This window comes from Scleropages formosus, chromosome 14 (assembly GCF_900964775.1).
Source record: "Scleropages formosus chromosome 14, fSclFor1.1, whole genome shotgun sequence".
Lineage (NCBI taxonomy): Eukaryota > Metazoa > Chordata > Actinopteri > Osteoglossiformes > Osteoglossidae > Scleropages > Scleropages formosus.
The window spans coordinates 17,420,654-17,446,221 of NC_041819.1; the positions used below are offsets into that span (position 1 = coordinate 17,420,654).

General features: G+C 39.6%; 1 protein-coding gene across 1 annotated transcript in view; it reads right to left on the minus strand.

Annotated features, from left to right (window-relative positions):
* mtnr1c (melatonin receptor 1C) overlaps window positions 1-22,321 on the minus strand; it is a 44,468-nt gene extending 22,147 nt beyond the window's left edge. The window contains exon 1 of the mRNA XM_018746564.1: window positions 22,123-22,321. Within this exon, the coding sequence (XP_018602080.1) occupies window positions 22,123-22,321 (199 nt within the window). The remainder of the gene's footprint in view (window positions 1-22,122) is intronic.
* Window positions 22,322-25,568: the final 3,247 nt, after the last annotated feature.

A 25,568-nucleotide genomic window follows, 5' to 3' on the forward strand; every position in this document is an offset into this window, starting at 1 on the left:
TATTGATGGCGTACTGTAGTGTGGAGATGTGCACCCGGGTGATAAGACAAGCAGATCTCAGAAATCCTAGTTCTGTAGAAAATTCAACCTAATTAGCCTTGTGGCCTAAACTTTCCTTCGTGAACACAAAATATTAATATAGGGATTCACAAATAAGACAGCCAAGGGCAGTAAATATTTTTACACAATACGGTAGAAATACTTTTGGAGAAAGTGTTCATCAGTCATTCGCTTTTGTTTTACAACCTTGTTATGCACCCATTTTTTCAGTTTTGCTTTTAGTCATTATGCCTGCTTTTTAAGCTGCTGCTGTTTGGATAACTGAGAGGGAAAGAGTACAACTTCATGGATGCTGAAAAAAGGGGGTTGTTCATACTATCGCCAAATGTAGGAGAAACTTACTGGCTAAGAATGTACACACTCTGTGAGCTTTCCGTGTTGCTTAATAATTTATCGCTCATGCTGAATGGAGTGCACGTAATTACATTGCCGACGCAAAGTAGACAAATGAATTGTGACATTTAAGTTCTGACTAATGTGCGGCCGAGTGAAACAGCTCACTGCGCTTTAGGAGGCCCAAATCTCCCAGCACCAGACATTCCAGGGCTTGTTATTCCATCAAAAAAGAAAAGAACAAAATTCTTCCTTTTGTGAGTTAGAGGTTTTAAGCAATCCTCTACTGTGATTATGATGCCCCTGTATGGAGAACACATTACTTGAGGCGTTTTCCTGATCAGGCCAGCCATGTTGTACTCCCAAGTATAATGGACAGAGCTGACTATTCTGTAAACGTTTCTGAAAATACTAGGTTGAAGAAACACCAACATGGGGTCTCGAACAAAGCACACCATGCCCTAATGGGGGAAGACTCATTCGCCCATCATTACGTGAAGGGTTATAATCACATGAGTACAATAACCTCAGAGTTTACTCAGCATACCTTTCAATGACTGGAACAATGAAGTGTCTCTGTCGACAGGGAGGGAACCATGAAGATGGTCAATAAGAACACCTGTGTTCTGAGCTCACAGAGGCAGCTATTGACGAAGAAAATATGAGCATGAGTAAATGATGGTGGATCAGGAACACCGATAATCCAATTATAGAGCTCTGATCGGTCTTCCATGCCTCGTTGGCTGCATGGCTCAGTGGTACACCCAACCTCCCCACCCCAAACACACACTCAAATTTTTCTGCATTGTGAAACAAGATCTACGAAAAGATGAACCAGCCAACTTCCATCAGTCGGCGCAAATAGCTTGATAATCTTCCTCAACTGTCTCAAAACAGGCTGAGCATGTAAGGGTAAAATTGAGCAATTTGGACCAAGTCGGGTATAACACATTCAGCAGCAAATAACGCATCCATTTCCACAACGCAATTGTACTGAAATAGGATTGGGAAAATGCAAAGTACATATATTTTAAAGTATAAAGGTAAAAAAGGACACATCCCCTTCTTTGCAAATCTGTAATTTGCCCCATATGCTTTTTTTTACTTCTTGTGCCTTATCTGGTAAACTACTTCTGTTAGCCCCTTGCCTAGACAACCACACATGAGGTCATCAAGAATCAGATTGGACTGGCTGGCACTTCCACACACTTGTTATATGTGCCTCCCCTTGAACTTTGAAAATTGTGCTCCAGTGTATATTTCAATTTTTTTTTTACTAACTTTGGATAATACTTTAAAAAGACTTCAAGGAGATGTTAAAATCATAGCTTAGTTAAAAACACTGAGAATGAGTGGAAAAGCTTGGGACCAAAGAATTTAGGACAAAGATAAAGCATGTATATGGACAAGGAAAAAAACAGACATGCAGTTCTGTTTCGATGCCCTCTTGAGCGTTATTCATCATGTGCGTTTCATTAAAAAATATATTCTTTCACAAGGGTTACAGCAGCCGTGTCTAAAGGTAGGTCCGTCTCGCTCATAAAACTGTCTTGATGGTGCTCTGCTACTTCAGATTTTCAGTGGGAGATTACAGGCAGGACTTATCTTTACATGCCCTGTCAGGGAAATTCATTTAGTTTCGGAGGTCACCGTGAAAGTTCAAAGAAATACCGATGCAGGTTTAGCTTTAAGACAAGACACTTTCCAACTTGAAGAAGACCCGATTTGACACCGGATCACAGGGGTGTCAAATGCCACAATGACTGTTGAGCCCTGTTGTTCATACTCAATGCGTGTCTGAAATAGAATGTTTTGGTTTCTCGCACAAACTTCTTCCTAGCAGTTCCATCTGGTCTTTATGCAGTTGCCATTTCTCGTTAAAAGGTATCTTCGTGTCTAATGTCAAGGCATTTTGCTGTGTGAGGAATGTTAAAAGAACCAGCCAGCTAAATGCAAAATCTATGTGTTCCCACAGAATCGGGGATAAAAGGTTATATTGTGCTGTTATACAATATAGTCATATACTGTATTATACAAGACTTTACAAATCTCACTTTTGTACAAGGCTTTGGAGAAACTGCAGAAGTGTAAAGAAATAAAGAGTTAAGAAACACCAGAAACATAATAAATGCACAAAGGAAGTGAGTGGGATAGCAGCAGCTACATACTTATTTTAATCTGCTTTCTCAGATGTCTCTTATGTGGTAGCTGAGGGTAAAGGGTTGGATTGTTTCCGTTCAATTAAAAGTTGTAATCATGCAAACTGATTGTTTTTTTCCACAAGTGATGAATAATACTACTGTGTGAACACTTGTGGACATCATATTTGAAATTTAAATACTAAAGTACCAATTAAAAGTTTGAGCACAGGTGGGCAACCTGGGAAATACTTGTATGACATGAACAGGACAGAAGGGTGAAAGCAAAACAGCCCACAAGTGTCCTACATCTCTGGGAACTGCCGCACAGCAGCTTGCAGGCTGTCAGCTCATGTCAGCTCCTGATCAAAATTGTTTACCGAGTAACTGGTGGGAAAAACTAGTTACCAGCAAATTTTCTCCAACTCTTTACCAGTGCAGTATGTCATTGCGAGAAGTACGGCAAGTACTGGCAAAAGAGACGTCTACGACCATCAGATAACCAACATCATCCCTTACACTAAGTCTTACACAAATTGCCACTATTTACTGTCACTATCATCAGCCCTGCGGGGGAGCTCTTCCTGTAGATAGTGCATTACTGCCAGGTTGCAATGACACTATCAGCTGTTACTTACCTAATATCTCTTCTCTGAAAGATGGCGGAAAACTGCATTACTAGATCCACACCCTCCACTTTGGCATCCATGCGAGGTTGGCTTGATCCTAATGTGCATAACTACCAGTCATCTTACAGCATGAAACATATCTTAGACATTATCCTTAGAGCTCAGACTGTAATGGTGGAATATGTACTTTATTTCTGTACCTCCGACTGGCACGCCTGGTGAACTTCTGAGAACTTGCATTGCCTAGTACCTCTCAGTCTAATCACTTGCAACAAAAAAGTCCAATATGACATCCTCCCAGACTGCATTCTTTCTGTGTCAGGGGTTAGCATTAGCATTATTGCTCATTTAATTAACACTTATTTAATCTCTAAAAGCAGATTATAGCTGGGTTTGTAAACTGAGCTACTTACAATTACTTACTCATTTATACAGCTGGGTAATTTTGTCCACATAATAAGTTATTCTTTACCCAAATACTTAGGTCTAAAGCTGTCTACCTGTTGGCACAATGTGCTTTTGGTTTCTCTGAGCTGTACGGTATATCATTTTGGAGAAAAAGGTTAGTGTGTTGGTAAATGAATGAATGAATGTGCACATACATGTAATGCTAAAGTGTAGCTTCATTTGCAAGGTGACATCTCCATTGATCCACCACCTTTCTCATGTATAGCCTATACAATACTTCATGCTACATTTTGAAATAGCTTTTCATCTGGCGCACCCAATAAGGTGATTAGCTATTTAATTTAACTCAGTTAAAGGGACATTCTTACTTCCAGAAAATACATCTCTTAATGTTTACCTGCAGTTCATTATGCAATTAGAAAACTAGACATGATGTTTTTTATCAAAAAAATGTTTGTATGTGCTTTTATGTGGGTGTTCATTGATTAAATATTTTAAGAATATAATTTTAATGATTGCAAGTGGTGGACAGCAGATGGAGGAGTAGCCTAGGACGCAACTGCAAGCTAAAGTTTGCACATGGAAATGCCCATGAATTCCTTTAAGAAAACTAATCCAACATGCTGAATAAAAAAATATCCAGCTGTGCAAAATGTCTAATTTTAAAGCCAAGAAATACACAACAAAAACAACTACAGGAGCTTCTATAAGCACAAAACTTTGGGAGGCAAGTATTACACCAAATCCCTGTCCATGGCCAGCTGTCAATGACATACATACTGTATATAATGGTCCACTAACCTTTACGCTCCCACATGTGCTGCTTTCTGCAAACTCGCCACCCCACCTGTGCTTGTCTTTTGTCCAAAAGTGTCCCAAAAGGCCCTCCAGTGAACTCTAAGCCAAGATAGACAGTGCACTAAGCATTTGCACAGTTTAAAACCTCTAACTGCTGAATATTACTTGAAAGGAAGGCAAGGACTAATTTGGCCTAGAAATTCAAATGACTGCCCCATGAGCTCCTTCTTGAGCTTCCACCTGCAGGGTTATTAGGCAATCCTTATTAGCACCGTTTGGCTCTTTTGCAGCTGTGTATCATCATAATAGTGATGGAAATGTAAAACCCCAAAAACAGGGTGTCGGGAAGTCTCCACTCATTCAGGACATTCACTTAACTGAAGTCTCACTCATCTCACTTATCGATCCACCTCGGTGTTGACAGCTCCGTGTCATCAGTCCTGGCGGGACCCATAGCAAAGCTGTTAATCCAGAGGTCTGCAGCCACCATTGCATGTTGCAGAAAGACAAATAATCACACCTAGATGCTGCTCAGTGATGATTCCAGAAAAAGCATTTGGATCTATGTCTGTTACTTTGGAAGTTTCCTTTAACCACTTTCCAGAGCATAGAAATTGTTGAAAAAAACGCAGAGCTGAGAATTGAACTGTGTTTCTGTTATGGCTCAGTGGGTGGTTTTCTATTTTTATGGGGGGAAAATCCTCTAAAGCTCATGATTTAATTTGAGATATATTCACATAGCTACCTGGAACAGAACTGCTGTTTATGTCTATTTGGTGTTGATTTTCAGGATTTGCATTGCTGTGACAAGAGATCATGATCGCTTACCTAGAAAATCTGCTGAGAATGAATAATTATCTGCTCTGCAATGCTGATTATTTCTAATTTGAAAATTAAATAAAAAGGGGAGGGAGACAAAATGAGGCACATTGCACAAAATCCTGGATTTGTTAATCCCTAATAATTAAACTGAATAATGCTAGTGTGAATAACAATGATTTTTACCTTAATGATACTCTATTAACATCTAAATGTAAATGGGGGCACGGATTAAAATCACTGAAAAAATTAGTCCCTCGTTATTATATAAAGGCACACACACACACACATTTTCAGAACCGCTTGTCCCTTACGGGGTCACGGGGAACCGGAGCCTACCCGGCAACACAGGGTGTAAGGCCGGAGGGGGAAGGGGATGCACCCAGGACGGGACGCCAGTCCGTCACAAGGCACCCCAAGCGGGACTCGAACCCCAGACCCACCGGAGAGTAGGACTGCGGTCCAACCCACTGCGCCACCGCACCCCCTATATAAAGGCATCTTTTTAAATTAGTTATCAACTATGATATGAACCATTTAATAATAATCAAGTCTAATTTACCCAACCTATACGATAAACTGTTTAAGAACTAGTGACTATTTTTTGTCATCTATGACAGTTGAATACATTTAATATTGTTAAGTTATACTAAAGAATTCTATATCCTCTATTTACATGTAATTAAAAATCAACTTAATTTTGTCCTCATGTGTGACCATTTTTTGAGCACTGGTTTAAAAACTGAACTGACTGCATTAGACAAAAATGTACACTAATTTGACTCTAAATTCAAAGTTAACAGGTCATGAACAAATTTACTGAGGATTTCACAGCTACTCAAACCCAAAATTAATCACTGAACCATATGAACAAATTCAGTACAAGGGAAATTATGGCATGTGAGCAGACAATGCAATTATGCACTAGGCTAAAAAGTTCTGTAACTGAAAATGTCACCTTTCATGGCAGCAATAGTTAAACAATCCAGCCTCCCACAACAAGAGACTCCAGGGGAGATACTTTTGAAAGTATTGCATAAAATTAGATTTTTTTTTTTTTTTTTTCCCCATGTATGGTCTTTTTACTTAATCGCGACTCAGCAATTAAAATACAATTTACAGTTAAACTGGAGAAACTATGCATTCATTCCTCGGGAATTTTACAATGGAAGTGATGACAATGAAACAATGATAAAGAAACTATAATTACTGACAGCCGTAAGGTGCAAGTATTTGTGAATTTACACAAAAGTCGGAATAGAGAAAGTAGCTGATGACCCAGATAGTGGCACAATTATAAAACCTATGAAAACAGGAATCCTTTGTCGAAGTGGAATTAAAAATTATTACCCTGTTCGAGAGCAACGTATCAGCCATTACCGAACTTGTTAGAGAACTAAAAGAGGGAAATGACCCACTTAGATTAATTTTGTGTCAAAGGAAAGGTGACTTTTCAGTATAATGGTGTCTGTATGTTATAACCACCACTTACCTGTGAGAGGTACAAACAGACACAAAATTGTCTGCATCTTTAAAACGATTCAGTGTATTCATTTAAAACCAAGTGTTTTTTAGAGAACATTTCTTGAACTGCATATTTTTGCTGCAAATATACACTGAGTTTGACAAAGAGAGCGTGGAGCAGAGGTATGGAGTAAAACAGGGCCTACGGATCATGTTTGCACACTAGCCCTCTTATTGGTCTCCATTTGATACTTCATTTCATATATTTGGCAGCAGGGGGCATAGCAGTTAGTGCTATCACCTTGCAATCTGTAGGCTCCTACTTCGTATCTCAGATACTGTTGTTGTACCCTTGGTGTAGGCATGAATTGCCAGGTTAAGATACCTTGCTGTACAAAGGGGTAAAATCATTACCTTGCATCTGTCTTTAGCTGATGCCTTTATAAATTAATATTATAACTCATAATATTAATTTGTAATAGCACCCACAAAAGGAGCTTCAGATCAAAAGTATAGTGTGTGAGTGACACAGAGAGTGTGTTCCACTATGTATGGATGAATGACCCATTGTAAGTAGTGTATCTAGCAGTGTAAGTCACCTTGGTGGATAATGTGCGTGGGCTAGTAACGCTACGTAGTACTCGCTGTAAGTCGCTTTAGAGAAAAGCATCTGCTAAGTGAATAAATGTAAATGTAAATCTAAATGTAAAAGGGCAATATGGTCTGCTGTTCATAACCCAGTCCCATCATGACTCTCACCAGGAGAAGTGGATTGAAAACAGAAGTAAGAACTCAGAAACAAGTCTAATATATCTTCTATAGATATCAAACATGCGTCAGAGTGTTTACCTTTTATTGAGACTTACTATATGTAAACACAGCATAACTGGTCCATATGACCCCAACTCCTGAATTTCATAACAAAATGTGTATTAATTGAATATTTATGAATATTTCAAATTAGTAACATTGTAATTGCTTCTAATTAGTCACATAGTAATTATTTCTTCTGTCATACAGCCAAAAAGATTTTGAAGCTTTGGAGAATAAAGATGAAAAGAGTGTACTGGCCTTGGTGATCCTGGAGCGGATGCTTGGAAGTGAACTCATCAGTAAGAGACTGCAGCAAGATGCCCATTAAAAACTGAACTGACCCCTTAATCCTAAATGTACAGTTCCTCTGTGTTTCAAATTTCAGACAAAACAGAAATTGAATGAAAACAACACAGGTAGAAGATAAAGCCAAAAAAATAAATAAATAAATAAAATAAAATCCAGCTTCTTTGCTGTCATGATGAAATGCAATAAAATTGTCAGTAAAATCCAGTCGATCCCACGGCTACCATGCAAAGTCAATTGACCTCTCAGGCTGAGTTTAATACTTCAGCGTATGAATGTACAATTATATCCTGGATTAGGCTTTGGTCATAAAAATAATGATTGCCCACCACTGTCCATCAACAAACCATGGGAATGAAATACCAGACAGGGAACAAAATTGTGATTCTGTGCAATTTCAATGGACATGTTTCTCAGATAAAGTCGCAGCCCTTCTACTCTAAACTGTCCATTTGTGCAGAAGCAGCTACAATAGTTTGAGAACTCTAACCCTCTAACCTATGGTCTGTCATGCATCTGAAAAAACATAAAGGAAAAGTCGCAGGGTATGTATGAAACAGCTATAGAAATAATATTTCACGGAGACATAAAATACTGCACAAAATAAGCCAATTAGGCAAAACCGTGAGCTTACAATGCAGTTTCATAAAGCATATAAAACAGTTTCCTCTTTCCTCTTGAACGACCTGACTTGAAAGGAGGCTGGCATTAAATCCTCAAATACCTCAGCTGCACAATATCAACGCAACTTATATGATCAAAGCACGGGAAACACGTGAAATAAGAACCCAAGAACCAGCAGAATTCGCAAAAAAAAAAAAGAAAGGAGAAATGCAGATGTGGAAATGCACACTGAAAGTTTCATTTCTCACTACTCAAAGCAGCAGAAACATGGAGATGATGTACACACACACACACACACACACACACGCTGTCTACAACGGCTTGTCCCGAGCGGGGTCGCAGTGAGCTGGAGCCAAACCCGGCAACAAAGAGCACAAGGCTGAAGGTGGAGGGGACATACCCAGGACAGGACGCCAGTCCATTGCAAGGCACCGCAAGCAGGACTCGAACCCCAGACCCGCCGCAGCCAGCCCCGGCCAAACCCACTGCGTCACTGCACTCCCCGGAGATGCTGTACTGTCCACCTTTTTTATTCAAAGAGGATTATGAAATATGCCATTGCACCGCTTGTCTAACCATATGCTCTATCACAGTGGACCTTTATGCAGTTCCCAAAATGATATACTGTGTTTCTTGTTGGAATAATTACAGAAGGGTCCAGAAGACGGCGCAGTGATTAGAGCTTTTGCCTTATGTTCAACAGTCCCAAGTTTGAATCCTGGCCCTGCAGTAGTACCATTGATAAAGGTGTTAACCCTAAGCTGCGCCAGTAGAATTTTTTCTTTTATGCTTTTAACACAAAGTGCTGGTTAAATTAAATAATTACATCCAATAAGCTTAGCTCAGCTATCCTTCTGCTAAGTTTTGTCACCACTGTAAAATTTGGCTGTATTTAACATTTCCTCTGTTAAGGACCTCTGATTCTTCCCACTCTACAGTGCTGCCTGTCATATGTGAACCCTATAGGGATGGTCATTATTCTTGTATAAAATGTAAAAATAACCTTATGAAATTAATGAATGATGATGATTTACACACCTGATTTTACTCACCTAAGTGGGTTTAACCGATTCAACTTGGGTTAACTTTCTGTGTGTGCTTCTGATACACACATGATTTCCTCTAAAGCAACATATGGAATTGGTCATTACACATCGGTTATGTCAGATGAAAAAGACTTCTTCTCATTAAATAACCATTTTGTGGCAGAACTAAGGGACAGAAGCAGCACTATGTACGCAATACTACACTTACTGTATATAAACATAACCTGTAATTTGGACGAAAGCATCTTCTATTTAAATAAAGGTATATGCTATCTTAAGGTAAATATTCAGCAGTGTACCATGTTTTTGTATTACGTCTTATCAGCAATAATTTATTTTAGATAACTACTTTTTCGTTCATATAGCCTTAGTGCAATGTCATTTTTGCCTTCTTTTGCAGTCTTTGGCATCACACTTACTGATCATGCCTAAAAAAACTCACCTATGCGAGCATAATTCCAGGGTTTCAACAAGCTCTTTGACAAAGATTCAGATGTACAGGATCCCGTGGCAAACTGAAAATTCAGACATGACAGGCGACAGATCTTTAACCGAAATGACATTCGCTTGGCGCCGTGTTATGGTACATTTCATGCAAGGCTGCAGCCACTGAAGACAGCTACTTTTTCACAGGCATTCATTCCTTCACACCCTATATTTTTCAAAGACATGAAGCAAATAATTCCAACAAGTTAAAAACAAGTTATTGTACCTCAAAACATGCCTATTTTACGCGCATTGAATATCCTTGGATACGGCCACCTAAATGTCCGGACTTCGGAAAGACACAATTTATTAAGGAGGTACATGAGCAACCACATTATACACACACACACATTTTCGGAACCGCCTGTCCAAACCGGAGCCTAACCCAGCAACACAAGGCGCAAGGCTGGAGGGAGAGGGGACACACCCAGGACGGGACACTAGTCCATCGCAAGGCACCCCAAGCGGGACTCGAACCCCAGACCCACCGGAGAGCAGGACCCGGTCCAACCCACTGCGCCACCGCGCCCCCCTCAACCACATTATATTTACATAAAAATAGGCAGAGAAAATGACAAAAAGAAAAAAAAAAAACTATATTACATTATAAGATTACCCCCCTCCTCCTGTCCCCCAGCTTACTGAGAATCTGAAAATGGAAATACTCCATCTTTTTAGTTTAAACTGAAGTAAATGTAACATGCGGTTTTGCTGAAAAACTTTAAAGTAATACATGACAGAAATGTATTATATGATGTGCCCCTTGGTAGAATACACTGTGCAGTGATCATTTAGACAGATTTAATTGTTGGCAACAAAACGCTGCAGTGTTTATTTTTATCTGCATTTGTACGCCCATCATTCCTGTTATACCCTTGTATCAGATCATATATCCTGTATTATATCTCTTGCTGCTATTTGTCAGTCAGCACTTCATGAAATGCCACCGTGGAGACGGTCTCGTTCCTATTTTAAGTGCAGCATCATATGACAGCGTTTCCTTTTAAGTAATTCTTCAGACGCACAATGCAGACCTCAATCCCGTGTTTACAGAGGACGCAACGTGACCATGTAATGTTCACAGCTTAAAGTCATCTGTATCACACCGGACGCATGTGATCTTCTAAAAGAATTTTAAAGGAGCACCCACGTTTCTTTTCAAAACAATAGCCTGACCGAGCAGCGGTGCTTAGATTCCCCAGATTTTGCTACAAGCTGTGAAGTTGTGAAGTTCATTCCAAAGGCTTGTTCGACAGATTTAGCTGAAAATTTGCAAGCGCTATAAAATATTAACACTCGAAAAGTACTAAGGAGTCAAGGTTTATGCATTTCTTTGGGTACCTGTAACCACTGTAGGAACTCTATGGTCTGGATGCATTTTGCACAGAACATCAGAGCGCAGTATTTCGTTCGAAAGGAGGTCACGCCACCAGTTCAGCTGAGCGGTGTGAATAGAAAATGCGGAAAAATAAAGGCAAACGTGGCAACAGAGACTGAGCTGCATTAAAACCAGCAGACATGGACAACGGTTTTCACAGCGCTGCCACATCGCTTACTCTTTCAGTTACAATTTTCTTCTTTTTTAAAATGAATTTTATAAACAGCGTTGGGTGAAAGGAACACAGACAGAAACAGCCCACACACATAAAAAAAGGCCAGAAGGTCAAATACAATATTTCTGGTGCAATCACAGAGCACTTCACCTCTAATTTTCAAGATGCAATATATAAACACTTACATACATGTATTGTATCTAAATACACAGATAAATACATTTGTGTGTGTGTGTGTGTGTGTGTGTGTGTGTGTGTGTGTGTGTGGGTGCCCACTATGACCTAATGTCCTATCCAATATGCCACCCTGCAATGTGTTTTATGCTTCCAGGGATTGGGATTGCTAAAATACTGACTATGTGTAAAGTTAAGGTAAATGAATGCACTGACAAATAAGAAAATGCAAAATAAAGACTTTTTCTGTAACTATGCAAGAAAAACACGTTTTCTTTATTGTCAGTTTCGACCGCGTCATCCCCGATCCAGTAGTGTCACAGTGAGATTTTCTATTCGCATTCAGAGGGCTGTACTACAGATTCCCTAGGGTGTCCACACTTGAGACGTCGAGTTCATTTATGCCCTTTTAGTATGTCATTCTAAATGTTAAATGCAATGTAGATGCTTAGCTTCAGACTGATGGGTCTGTTGGTTAGAGAATTGAGAGGCGAGGAAAAAATGTGCATGCATGCCGGCGGGTGGAGAGGTTGATTTTTTTTTTTTTTTTTTTCTATTATGTAACATAACCTATGGATAAAAAAACCCCTACATGTTTCAAATTCCAAATTCCTCTGACATAAAGAGCCAGAGGAGTGCTTGAAATTCAGGCAACCTCATGCATTTGAAATAGACTAATGTGCCGTTTTAAAAAAGCGTACGAGGACGAGCATAAGCCACCGCATGCGCGTGAACTGCCAGTAGCCTGGAAAGTTCTTCTACTGGTGCTCTCATCCTGGAAATGGTACCTTCAAACTGACAACGGCAATGCAAAACTAGGCTGCGTAACTCTCAACATCCATTTGTCTAGAAATAAAAGATTTTTTTAAACAGCAAGATTCAATTTTTATCCCCACATGTGTCATTAACTGTGAGCCATTTGCAGAGGTACTCTTCAGCTGAGATTTTTCGGGATGTAATAGCAATGTTGGGTGTCTCATCACAAAAAAAAAAGAAAAAAAAACAAAAATTATGTTTTTAATTACTAAAAATCTATTTAAAGCCCCTGTAGTGAGATTACTACTGCTGCACAAGCTTTATCTCATGTTGAGTGTATTTATTCTTCTTTAGACTTCAAAAAATAATACAGATATGGATGGGTTTACATGCAATAAATTGTCTTTTAAAACCTCTTTAGTGAAATTTCAGGCTATTTTTCAGAGGTATATCTGCTTGACATGAAACTCATGAAGCAGCACTTAGAAATTTGCTGGTGGTAACATTTTTAGTAACTGCCCGAGATTGCTTTGACTCTTCACTAAGGGAAAAACAGCAGTGCCCCCTCAGTTAGGTGCAAATGTGTTTCCCAGGAAAGCACTGCATGGATTGCGGTAAGTAACCTATTATCCACCTTTTTCCAAAACGCTCCTCTGTCTTGAAATTGCATACACTTCGCATTCATTTATCTCGTGACATGAATGTACTGGCATGCTATTATTGCTATCTGCCGGGCTATATTTAGATCGGAGAGCCTGCTTCCACCTACAGAAAGCATTCCATTATATGCAAAACATGAACATCCATTTTCAGACTGGGAGTGGAGTAGGAGATGGACACTATATTTATTAGCCTGGACTTTCACTATTTTAAATCCCATTTTTTCAGCATTCAACTAATGGCATTTGTCGACATCCCACAGAACCTTCACAGAACGTTCCAAAAAATTCTGTTATGACATTATTTGTGGACATTTAATTTCCACCCCAGCTAAAGAAACGGAAATGACTTAATTACCATTAAAAACTTAGTTTCTAATTATGTGAATAAAAAATAAAAACTATAATTCAGCACCCGTCTAAAAAAAAAAAAAAAAGACTTTGGTCCAGTTTGTGCTGGTTCGATCTGAAGCAGAAAACATGGTCCTAAGAGATGTTCACAGAAGCTCTTTGGGACTGATGCCTGGTAAAGGGAAGAACCATTGGAAGTAGATTACCATCATCCTCATGTTCATAAAACCACCTGCTGAGAACATCCATCTAGTTGATCTGGAAAACTTACATCCTAACAGGGCAAAAACAGTGCATCATGGGGTACAGGCCCATCTCAACTGTTTAATAAACCTACTAAGAGAGGGAGATACCTACCGTGCAAAACAGTGTGCCACATGTGATTATGGCACTGAGAAATCTACAAACCAGGCACTCAGTGGAGTGATTTATGTTGCCACTATAGTTTACACATGGTCACACACTAAAAAAACATGATGGATAACACTGTTCATCTGTCTTGCCATCATAATCTAAATGTCTCTTCTCTCCTTGGAACTTGAGATTCTACTGTTCATGACTATGTGATTCTCACACCATCTCATTCCCATCGCCTTCCAAGCAGATCATTGTTACAAGTTAGAAATTTGCTCATTTGTACAGTTTGAACCTGAACCACCTGTCAAAGGCATTCCAACGAAAGCACACAATTATTGAATGCTAACATTCTTTAGAACAGAAACACATTCTAATTACAAATGAACACTGCAGTTCGTTTGCAGAGAACATTGAATGGTCCTGTTCAAGGGCACAGCATCAGTTCCTTCCCTGATTTCCAGCTGCTTTTGCTCCTGCTATAATATATCTACGTACTTTAATTCCAATTCCTTTCAGTCATAAATGTAAAAATTAGCATTCTTACCAGACATTAAAAAGCAAAGGTTGAACGGACTTGTCACTCTAATAAACATGCAGCATCTGGGAAAAAATGGAGGCTGCAGACAGAAATACAAAGTAGAGAATTTTTTCTTTAACAGAGCATCTAACCGCAGAGTTTAAGGTAATCCAGTAATTAAAATCAGTTAATCAAAAAAATATTAATTGAGCAGCTCAACTCCTGTCCACTATTTTAGGCTGGTCTTTGTTTTTTCTTCCAGATCCTGGTCACTTACAACATGGATTATATCCCTTTGGTGTTTCTTTATCATAATCAGCATTCTTCGAGGCAAATGAGATATTCATTGATTCATTCATACAGTACATTGTAAATACTGTAGCTACATGTCCAGTGGTGGGTTGTGGTGGTCCAGAGCCTATCCTGGAATCACAGCGCTCTAGGCTAGGGGAATTGCAGGGCAGACAAGACTCAGTTATCACCTTGCAACCATGTGAAACTAATGATGTATGCACATGATTAAGACTAAGATTTGCAGATGAAGAGATTAAACAATGTACAAATAACATCATCTGTGCTCTGGTGCTACGGCATCATTCTAAATTCAGTCTTACAGTCTCTCATTTATTCAACACCAAAAGAATGCTTCCCTTTTTTCCAAGAAATTAGTAATCATTTTCCTTTTGCACTTCTGAACTGAAGGCCATCTTGAAATAGAGTGAAATGGTGTGTCTGACAACAATCTCAGGGGACAAATGACTTAAAACATAAATTTTCCCACTGCAGCCACTGAGCACCACCTTATTCCGGATCAAATTTAAAGTCAAAAATCATGGTCAAAGTTAAGAGACTCACAAGTGAAACTCCTGAGAAACAAATTTAGTAAAGCTTTCCTGCATGGATTGGTCACCCTTCTGAATTATTTGAGATTTCTGATTTATATTATGTCATAGATAATGGAAATAACAAGCGCATGTTTCAGTGTTCACTTGATTTTTATTTATACACTTTAAATATAAAATAAAGTGATTTTTACTAAGGCCAATGTCACATATAAAGAAAGAATTTTGCACACTCAAGAAAAACTATGTCGTACGGTCTATGATTCAGCCAATTTTCAGGAAGGCTGGAAATTATTAGAAGGCGGGTGCAAGTCATCCATTATGCATAGCTGCATATGCATGCTAGTGTTTGTGGTGGCACATGTTGAAAATGCAAATTTGAAAAAAACAAATCTGATTAAAGAAGTCTGATTTCAGATTGTGCTGAAAGCTGGGCGCCGTTTACATCAACATCGGCCCTCAGCGTTAATGCGGGGCACGCAAGTGCAAACGTTGCAGCAAACCACAGGAGACTGTGCACCACGCACTGTGCACACGACTGTTTATGTACAGCACTTTCTAATGATCAACCCACTCACAATCCCATCCACTGGCAGTCATTCAGAAACACCCACGTGTGTCCACTGATACCTCCTTGCAATGATATGGCTGCAGGTACTCATCACATTAAACCCTTAAGCCTTACCTTAAACGTAACTACTTTATTGTCAAAAAGCAACAGTCTTGTTGAATCTTCCGGTGTCTCTGGTTTTGAATTTCAAGATAATAAAAAAGTAGATATGATATTATATATGATCTGCCCAGGGTGTACCCCCAAATGGATGGATGGATGGTCAGTAGTTTAGTGGTTAGAGCTGCTGCCCTTAGAGCCAGAAGTTACAGGTTTGAATCTCATTTCTAGCTGTAGTACTGCTAAGGAAGGTACTTAACCATAAGGTGCTCCAGTAAAAAATTACCAAGCTGTATAAATGAGTAAATGACTTTAAGTTGCTTTGGAAAAATGCATCAGCTAAATGAGTTAATGTAACAGATGGATATCATATGTTTAAGAATGGACCATTTGTGTGTTTTCACTCTCAGGCAAAGTAGATGTTAAGGACATTGACTAATAACCTGAAGGTTGCAGATTCATGCCCTGCTCCTACAGTAATACCCTTAAATAATATACTGTACCTACCCACGGTTGCTCCAGTAAAAAACTTACCTGTACAAATAAGTTAAATACTTTGGCTAAAAGTATCACCGAAGCAACTAAGAATAATGGTTCAGAACTAAGATTCACAAAAATTACAACCAAATAAGATGGCTGAAATATAGTTGTGTATATATCATTTATTATGACCTTATCATTGTAAGACAGTTACATTAGTAGCTAATATTATGTCTTATTAAGGAGCTTTAGGGGAATCAATTGCCATCACATTGTTAATTTATGTCATCACTAGCAAGCCGATACTTTTTTTTCAATATCACCATTAAGAAGATTTATGGAAGAACTACAATTCTTTTTCGCAAAAATTCACAATCTCAGGTCAACAAAAAAAGTGATGAACTGAAGCAAGGCCTCAAGACATATAAACAACTCCACTGAGCTTGGCAAGAAAATCTGTTGAAAAGACAGCAAGACTTTGTCAAACAAATGCTTTTTAAAATTTTTTGTACACAATGGCAGACAACATGCATCATGAAAGTTGAGGACATAAAATTACATCTAGGAGCTGTCAATAATGCACGGGTCATCTCAACAATAGCACCTGTGTTTGAGTTCAGCCATACTGTAGTTCTTTGTGAAGTACCACTATTAAAGGGACCTTTGTGAAGATTCTGTTTTTACACAGCAGTTGAAAGCGGTGTCTTTGGATGGAACAATCCTCATTCTTAGGAACCCAATCTGACATGGCATAATTGGGCATAGAAGTGCAATGTAAACATGGTCCAGCAGCATTCAAACGATGCAATACATCATTCTTGTAAAAGTAGGTGCACCCAACTATAACCTTCACACTGGCCATCACTTGCAGAAAACTGGAAATTAGAAAAATTCCTTGAACATGATGTCAGAATCGTTGGTGTTTAAGGACAAACGAATTGACTAGCTACAAGTTCACGTTTTATGAAACTGACTCGCAGCATAACCAACCACTAATCTGTACTGCAGTACATAAGAATACACCACAAAAGGCATGTGTAGTATGTACAGACAAACTTATTATGGAAATTGTCATTCAATTAAAATTAAGTCTTTCCGTCAGAAAAGTGAGAAAGCATCAACAAAACATAAAATAAAATAAAATAAAAAGTTTTTTTTTTCAAATCCAGAAGCTGGCGAACGAAAAGTACAATATCAAAATGAAATGCAATTAATAGTTGAGTATTTCTTGCTTTGTTAAGCACTGTTATTCTATATTTACTCGTTTAACTGACGCTTTTCCCCAAAGCAGCCTACAGTGTTAAGCTACTCACAGATATTTACCCATTTATACAGCTGGGTAATTTTTTTAATGGAACAATTTTAGGGTAATTACCTTGCATAAGGGGACTACAGCTGGAGACCTGTGACCTTTGAGTCTAAAAACTGCATCTTTAACCACTACGCTACCGGCAGTCCCATTATAATGAGACAACTTTATAAAAATTTAAAAAAAAGATGAAATGAAGATAAAATCTTTTGATTTCACCCACTTGATGTACTGCACTGTCGCTGGAATTTAGGTTTTATGTTCTTTTCTTTCTTTATAATTAGTGTTGATGAATGCAGGAGAAAACAGCAGGATGCCCCAAGAGATGATGCTTTCGTTTGAATTCTAGCAACCCTGAGGAGACTCTTTGTGGGGCCTGAGCATATTGGTGGTTAAAGAGTGCTGCCTTTGGCTTGGAAGACCAGGGTTGACTGTCCCCAGAACTGTCCTCCCCCCAGAGGTGACAATATGCTCATTCCCCTTAATTATGCACTGGATGGTCAGCAGAAAAAGTTAGCTATATTTACCACACCGCTGTTCTCTCACAGCAAATCACTCTTATAATAAGTTTGTACAGCCTTTTTCCTTTGTTATTGGTTACTCCTTTTGAGCAACTCATGTATCTCCACTATATTATCTGAGAAGAACTGAACAGATGTGCACGGGATCCAAGGTTCACCATTTCTTTTCTATAACTGGGTTAGAACAACATCAAAAGATCACAGAAAGGTGAGATTGTCTTGCAGTAAGGAGGACAGTGACAACTTCTGAACACGCCTGAACCTTATTTCAACCTCACTCTTAATGTGGCCCTCAAGGCAGAATTCTTAGTGTATAAGACTTCAGTAGCTCAGCTGGCAAAACAAAAATACCTATGGTCCTCATATAGTACAATTAGTCAAAATATGTTTGATGCCTAATGCATTGAGTGTACTGGTAAAGTTATTACACACACACACACATTTTCAGAACCGCTTGTCCCTTACGGGGTCACGGGGAACCGGAGCCTACCCGGCAACACAGGGCGTAAGGCTGGAGGGGGAAGGGGACACACCCAGGACGGGACGCCAGTCCGTCACAAGGCACCCCAAGCGGGACTCGAACCCCAGACCCACCGGAGAGCAGGACTGCGGTCCAACCCACTGCGCCACCGCACCCCGCACTAAAGTTATTACATTTACATTTATTTATTTAGCAAATACATTTACATTTATATTTATTTATTTAGCAGATGTTGTTCTCCAAAGCGACTTCCAATGAACTCTGTGTAGTGTTAATATGCGATTACATTAAAGGCCATAAACACCCATCTTTAATTAAGTGTGTGTTTAACAGCATTTATATACATTTTGTTCCATTTCCTCATTCTATCATGTACATAAATTTGAAATCACTAATAGCTCAGCAATATTCACTAAAGGATAAAGGTTGCAGTACATGAAATCAATAGGCAACATCCATCTATCCAATTTCAGCAGCCACTTGTCCTGAGCAAGACTGATGTGAATCAGAGCCTATTCCAGAAGCACTGGGTACAAGGCTGGGGGGTACACCCTGGATGGGATGCCAGTCCATTGCAGAGTAGTCACTCAGACACACAATCACTTTAGCATCACAAACCCACCTGAACCACAAGTCTTTGGACTGTGGGAGGAAACCAGAGCACCTGCAGGAAACACATGTAGACACAGGAAGACAAGCAAACTCCAAGGTTTTAAGATCAATGGATCAATCGATCAATCAAGGATCAATCCTATACTCTCTTGCACCACCAGGCACTGTTAGGTAGTAGAACTACTCACTGTGCTACCACACAACCTAATAGACAACATGTTGCACATTTCTATTTTATTCATGAAATGTAAGGGGAAATAATGTCAATTGTCACTGATTTCCCTCTTAATAGCTTAACTCTGGATAGCACAGGTGTTACCTGGGTAATTCTGGTGGTTCTAAAATGATCTGTTGGGATTGAGGTTGCTGGGAATTTTAAACACTCTGCAATTCTTTACCTTTGAAAAGATTCTTTTAGTACTTTACTCTTTGCTGTATATTCCTGATAACTCAAAAACCTCTACCAAAGTCCAATTATAGCAAATGCATGGCAAAAATACATTAAACATTTTCTGTTCCTTAATGAGTGTTTTTACCATCCAGAAAAAGTAAGTACAGGACATTTGCATTTCACATTTAGGACATACTAACTCATTCATTCATTCATTCATTCATTCAGTCAGTCAGTCTGTCAGTCAGTCAGTGAGATTTCTTCACAAATGTTAATAACAAAGATTTCCGGTCTTGCTTTATGGATTTATCATCTGTTAATATATTTTGTCATTAATTTTATCAATATAATTCAGGTATGACTCATTCAGTGAAACACTGACCTGAATTTCTCCGTCATCAACCAAATGTTTTTTTGTTAGAATATAACCAGCAGGGAGACACGGAATATGTATATAACTGCAAAACATAAAAAATATTACGTGGAATGTGTCCTTACGGGCAAGTGCTAGAAGACAAGCTGTCTGACAGAAGAAGAAGAGAAAAATTGTAATTGTTTGTTTTAAAAGATTGTCATAATGCCAATAAACAGATTGACTCCATGGGTGCAATTATCATTTACAGTGGTAACTAGTCTGATGTGTCCCAAACTGACACTGATTAAATCTGCTCCATTGATTTGGCTACTGAAAGGTTTCCTGACCTCTAAAATATTGCATTTTTTTTCAGTTCCAGTGTGAAACTGAATGTATGTGATAGCCCAAATCTCCAGAGATTATACCTCATAAAGTTATCACTGCTATGTATCTGCAGCCAAAATCATTAAATCATGAAAAAAAATTAAATATATTCCGGTACAAAAACGGGTGAAAATTGTTTTAATGTTGGTTACAAAGTTTCAAAAGCATATAAATGTTCACAAACAAGCTTGGAACTATTTGAAATTGCCTGCTTATTTTAATTATTCACCTGACTTGTTATCATTAAAAGTTTACCACAGGTTACTGATGGTACAGTACCAACAGTTCATTGAGAATCTGTGGCACAGCAACCTCTCAGCTATTGGAGGGAGCAACAAATATTAGAAAAAAAAACTCAAAAGGCTTCAACACAAATAGTGAGGGGGCATATCAGAAAGTATTTTAAAATGAATGGGAAATGTAAATATTCAGAACAATGCACACACAACAAAATTGCAATCTGGTGGCATAATCAATATGAACAGGATCCAAGGAGCCCGCTCTATAATTAAATAGTTAAAAAGGTTAAAAGACTCCAAATCACTGAAATACTGACAATCTTAAAGATCTGTTTTACTAAAATAAGTGTATAGACCGGTACTTTGTTTAACTCAAGAGACTTATAAAAGTGCTCTCTCCTATGTACATCAGTATTTAAAGGCTTTGGAGACATGTTTATACAGCAAAACAAAATATTGCATTATTTTAAAGCAGAAGGATTTCTGAAAATGCTGCTTCTAAAACTGGGCGGAAACAAGTAGTCACATATCATAAAGTGCCAAAGTAACTGCAAATAGGGGAGAGACAGACAGCAGCACAGTTCAGTTCACCTGCTTCTGTACCAGTGTAAGATTTATGGCAAACATGTAGCAGGTCCATACCATTTTCCTAAAATTAATATAGTAAGATAATAACAGTAATGGCAATGATAATAATAATAATAATAATAATAATAATAATAATAGAGCTTGCTTTACAGTGAAATCATGCTTAACGTATCTATAACAGGCACCACGGTGTAGTGTTTCACAGTTCAAAACTGAGAACTTTACCACCTCCACCACTTCTCTCTTAGCATGGGGGTGGGGTCTCAGAAACATAAGCAACTGACAAAGAGCTAATGGCTCTTATCTCAATAGACCCATTCAGAAATGTTCTTTCTTTTCTAATAACCCCCAGGTTCATTGTTAACCCCTTAGTGACCAGGGGTTGGAGACTGGGGTCCATGCCACTGTACAGCTAGATGTCAGAGTTTACTTCTCCCCTGGTTTTCTGGTCTAAATGCACAGTACAAATGCTATTTTCTAATTTATATGATGTAAGGTAGTGCATATCATACATATTTGGGTTTTTTTTTTTCCATTTTTTTCCCTATTTCAACACATGAAAAGTATCTCTAAACAGACATACAATTAATACAATTAATATTGTGACTGGAATGATTTATCAATAAAATGAAGCATTCAGTTGATCACTTATAAAATCCCCCACCAGCGATCACAGAGACTGGCAATGGGAACGTCTCAGGTTCGAATCCCTCTCCCTGAGGAATGTAACTGGGAAAATCGTGGGAAAATCATTGCAAAGTTGGGTATCTAACACCGCGTGTCGCTTTGATCGAAGGCGCCCGCTAAATAGGCTACATGATCATGTTGGTGATTCTTGTCATGACCGGGACTTGGTTGGGTCCAGAGTGCAGAGAGCGCGTGTTAGTAGGAGCTTCGGCGATCGAGCGGAGTCCCGTTACATGACGAGAGCTTAATGACGGCGCGAGGCGACATCTCACCCGCATTTCGGAGCTTCTTGTTCCTGAACACGGAGAGGATGACGAGGAGGTTTCCCAGGATGTCTACGACGATGGTGAAGATCAGCACGCTGGCCAGCGCTGTGGTGACCCCGGCCGAGGGGCTCCGCGCCGCCAGGCTGCTCTGGTTCGGACCGTGGGACGCGCACGCCGCGCAGCTCCCGTTCACCTCCGATTCCATGGGCGCGCGCCGCACCGCACACTTTTCATAGCAGACGGACTGAAAAAAAAAAAAAATCACTTCGTTCTCTTCATCGCGCTGCCCCAAGTGAGCACTTTTTCGGGCTGGAGGAGTTGGCAACGCGCGCTTCAGTGCGGAGCGACGTTTTCCGCTCACACGACGTGCGAAATAATAGTAATTAAGACATTTGAATCATGCGCGGATATTTTATGACATCTCATCTCAGTCCTCCTTCTCTGGATCGCGCGCATCGTTAAGGGTCGTTGCACATCTTGCATTTCCCCGCACTAAGTCCACTCATTGGAGAGGAAAACAGTTTTGCAGAAACCCCGGTGAGATCCCCCACTTTTGATCATGTTCACCATAACGAAATCGATTTATCGCGGGTTGTGCTTCTCTCCTTCTTTTCTTAAGATGATCTGCTTCAGATATTTTAATTTAATTTTTTTTTCTTCCTCTTATTATTTTATTTATTTATTTATTGCTTCACAAGAAGTTGACAGAAGCTGTACTATAAGATCCCGGGTTGGTCAACCGATGAGCGCAAAGCGCACAGATTCCTACACAGTCCGCCGTCGGCACCGCGCGCTTATTATTGACACACGAGTCAGTTAAAAAAAAAAAAAAGTCACCATTACCACCTAAACCAAAGTGTTTTTATGTTGTCGATGGCGCGCGCAAGTCCCCACGCGTGGCAGCCCCGCAAGCACGTGACGCGCGCTGTATAAAAGGGCCCCTGGCACGTGAAGCACGTCAATACGCACGATAATACAGAAGTGAGCTTCTCTCGGCTCGCGGGGAATATTTGGGACTTTGCTGTGCGCGCGATGAAAATCAGCGTGGGTTTCATTGTTATGTAGTCAAGGGTGGCGGTGAGGATGCGAGATCATATGTCAAAATATGTGAGAGAATGCAATACTTACTAAATAAAGATTTGAGTCTCATGGTTTCACTTGGGAATTAATCATCCGATTAAATATATGTCGTCAACAGAAATTACTGCATAACTCACTGACACTTAATTGTGTGACCATTCCCCCAATTTCAAGGTGTCATATTTGATGTACTCAATAAATCGACGAGAGCGTCAGATCTCCGGTAAGAGATTAATTCCTAAAACCTCTGTTTTGGCAGTGCTTTAAATCTCTGTAATATACACATGCATGGATTTAGTTTTCTGTCTAATCCCATAGCTTCAGTTGAAATTACAACATACAAGCAGCATGGCAACCGATTAAATATTATTTTAAGACAAATGATGGATGAGTACTATCTGTGCATATGACAATGCCGCATAAATATCTACAATTATAAGACAAATTCTACCATGTAGATTTTTCTTTAACCGAAAATCACCTGGAAAAAAATCCACGCAATATCGTATCTTCTTTGTTTTGAATATCATGAATGGTTTCATTTACTAAAAGAACACACTTGCATATTGTTATTGTGTCATATTGGAAGGGGAAACAAATTTTATAGAACATAATGCGAATGTTAACATCTGCTAAACCACCGCCCCTTAATGCTGTAATTAGTTCATGAATAAACAGAATAATCTGCGTCCGATCTGCCGCTTGCTGACTCCCCAATTCCACACAGGAGAAGGAAAAGGGCATCTATTACCAAATTGCGCCGCCATATGACGAAAATTGGTACTGCAACTTTCATTTTGTCCAGGACAGGCGTGATTGACTGTATGGACTACATACAGGTAACAGAAATTGAGGTGAGGGAGCTCCAGGGCCTAGTAGAGTTAGGCAACACATTTTTACATTTACATTACATTTACATTTATTCAGAGGGGGGCGCGGTGGCGCAGCAGGCTTGGCCGGGTCCTACCCTCTGGTGGATGTGGGATACCAGTCCTGCTTAGTGTGCTTGTGACAGACTGTCATCCCATCGTGTCCCCTCCGCCTCCAGCCCTGCACCCTGTGCTGCCAGGTTAGGCCCTGGCTTGCCGCGACCTTGCTTGGGACAAGTGGCTTCAGCCAATGTGTGTGTGTGTGTTACATTTATTCATTTAGCAGACACTTTTCTCCAAAGTCAGGGTGCGGTGGTGCAGCGGGTTTGGCCGGGTCCTGCTCTCTGGCAGGTCTGGGGTTTGAGTTCCCCTTGGGGTGCCTTACGATGGACTGGCGTCCCATCCTGGGTGTGTCCCCTCTCCTTCCAGCCTTGCGCCTTGTGTTGCTGGGTTAGGCTCCGGTTTGCCGCAACCCTGCTTGGGATAAGTGGTTTCAGCCAGCGTGTGTGTGTTTTCTCCAAAGCAATGTACATTTTTACGGTTTCAACACCGAAGCTTGAGCATTCAAGTGACCCAGGTTCAAAACCAATTCCTGCTCTCCAACTCTTGATCTGGGTACATACCCTGAATTGAGAGAGTAAAAAATACTGTGCTTTATCAATAAAAATAACTGTAAGCATTTCACCATTGTAAGCCATCAATGGATCAGTGCTCTGAGAACTGCAGGACTTGATCAGTTTCTACACCCCAGCTAGACTGCTATGCTCCTCCACCTCCGGCTGCTTGCTTGTCCAAAACACAACAGGTTCAAAATCAAAATCCTGAAGGTTCTCGCAGTTGTCAGCAATGTAGTGGAACAATCCTCCTCTGTCACTCATCACTGCAGAATCCCTCTCAAAATTTAAGAAGGGTCCCAAAATACATCTTTTTTGGACCTACTTCTCTCCTGGTTTTCTGTCTACTTTATAAACTTGCACTAAATCTGTTTGAAAACAGGACTTTACCAATTCTTCATTCAGTTACTTGTGTAATGTGTGCTTGTTGTGCGATGATATTGGTCTAATTCATTACACTTCGTGAATCGCGTTTGTTACTGTGTCCCTTCATACAGTATATTGGTGAAAGGTCCTTTTTTTCCTCTGCGTTGTATGTTGCTTTGGTGAAAAGCTTCTACTAAATGAATATATGAAATTGCAAAGCAAATGGTGAAAAGCATCAGCTAAATAAGTTAATGTAAATCTGTCACAGCTCAGACTGGAACCTCTGCAGGAGTCAGCTGTAGGACTTGGTGCGTGTTCAAGAAACATGTTTTCACTGAGAGCCTTGGGTCGTTTATACCACAGATGAACAGCTGAGATTTTCCCATATAGAGATGCCTTCTCATACTCACTATTTGGTAATACGTGGATATGCGCAGTACTAGAGAAAAGTTTCAGTGAACCTGCTTTAAAAATTATTAAAAGGTGAAGGTTTGGTTTGTAAATTACAGAAGGTGGCGGTCTG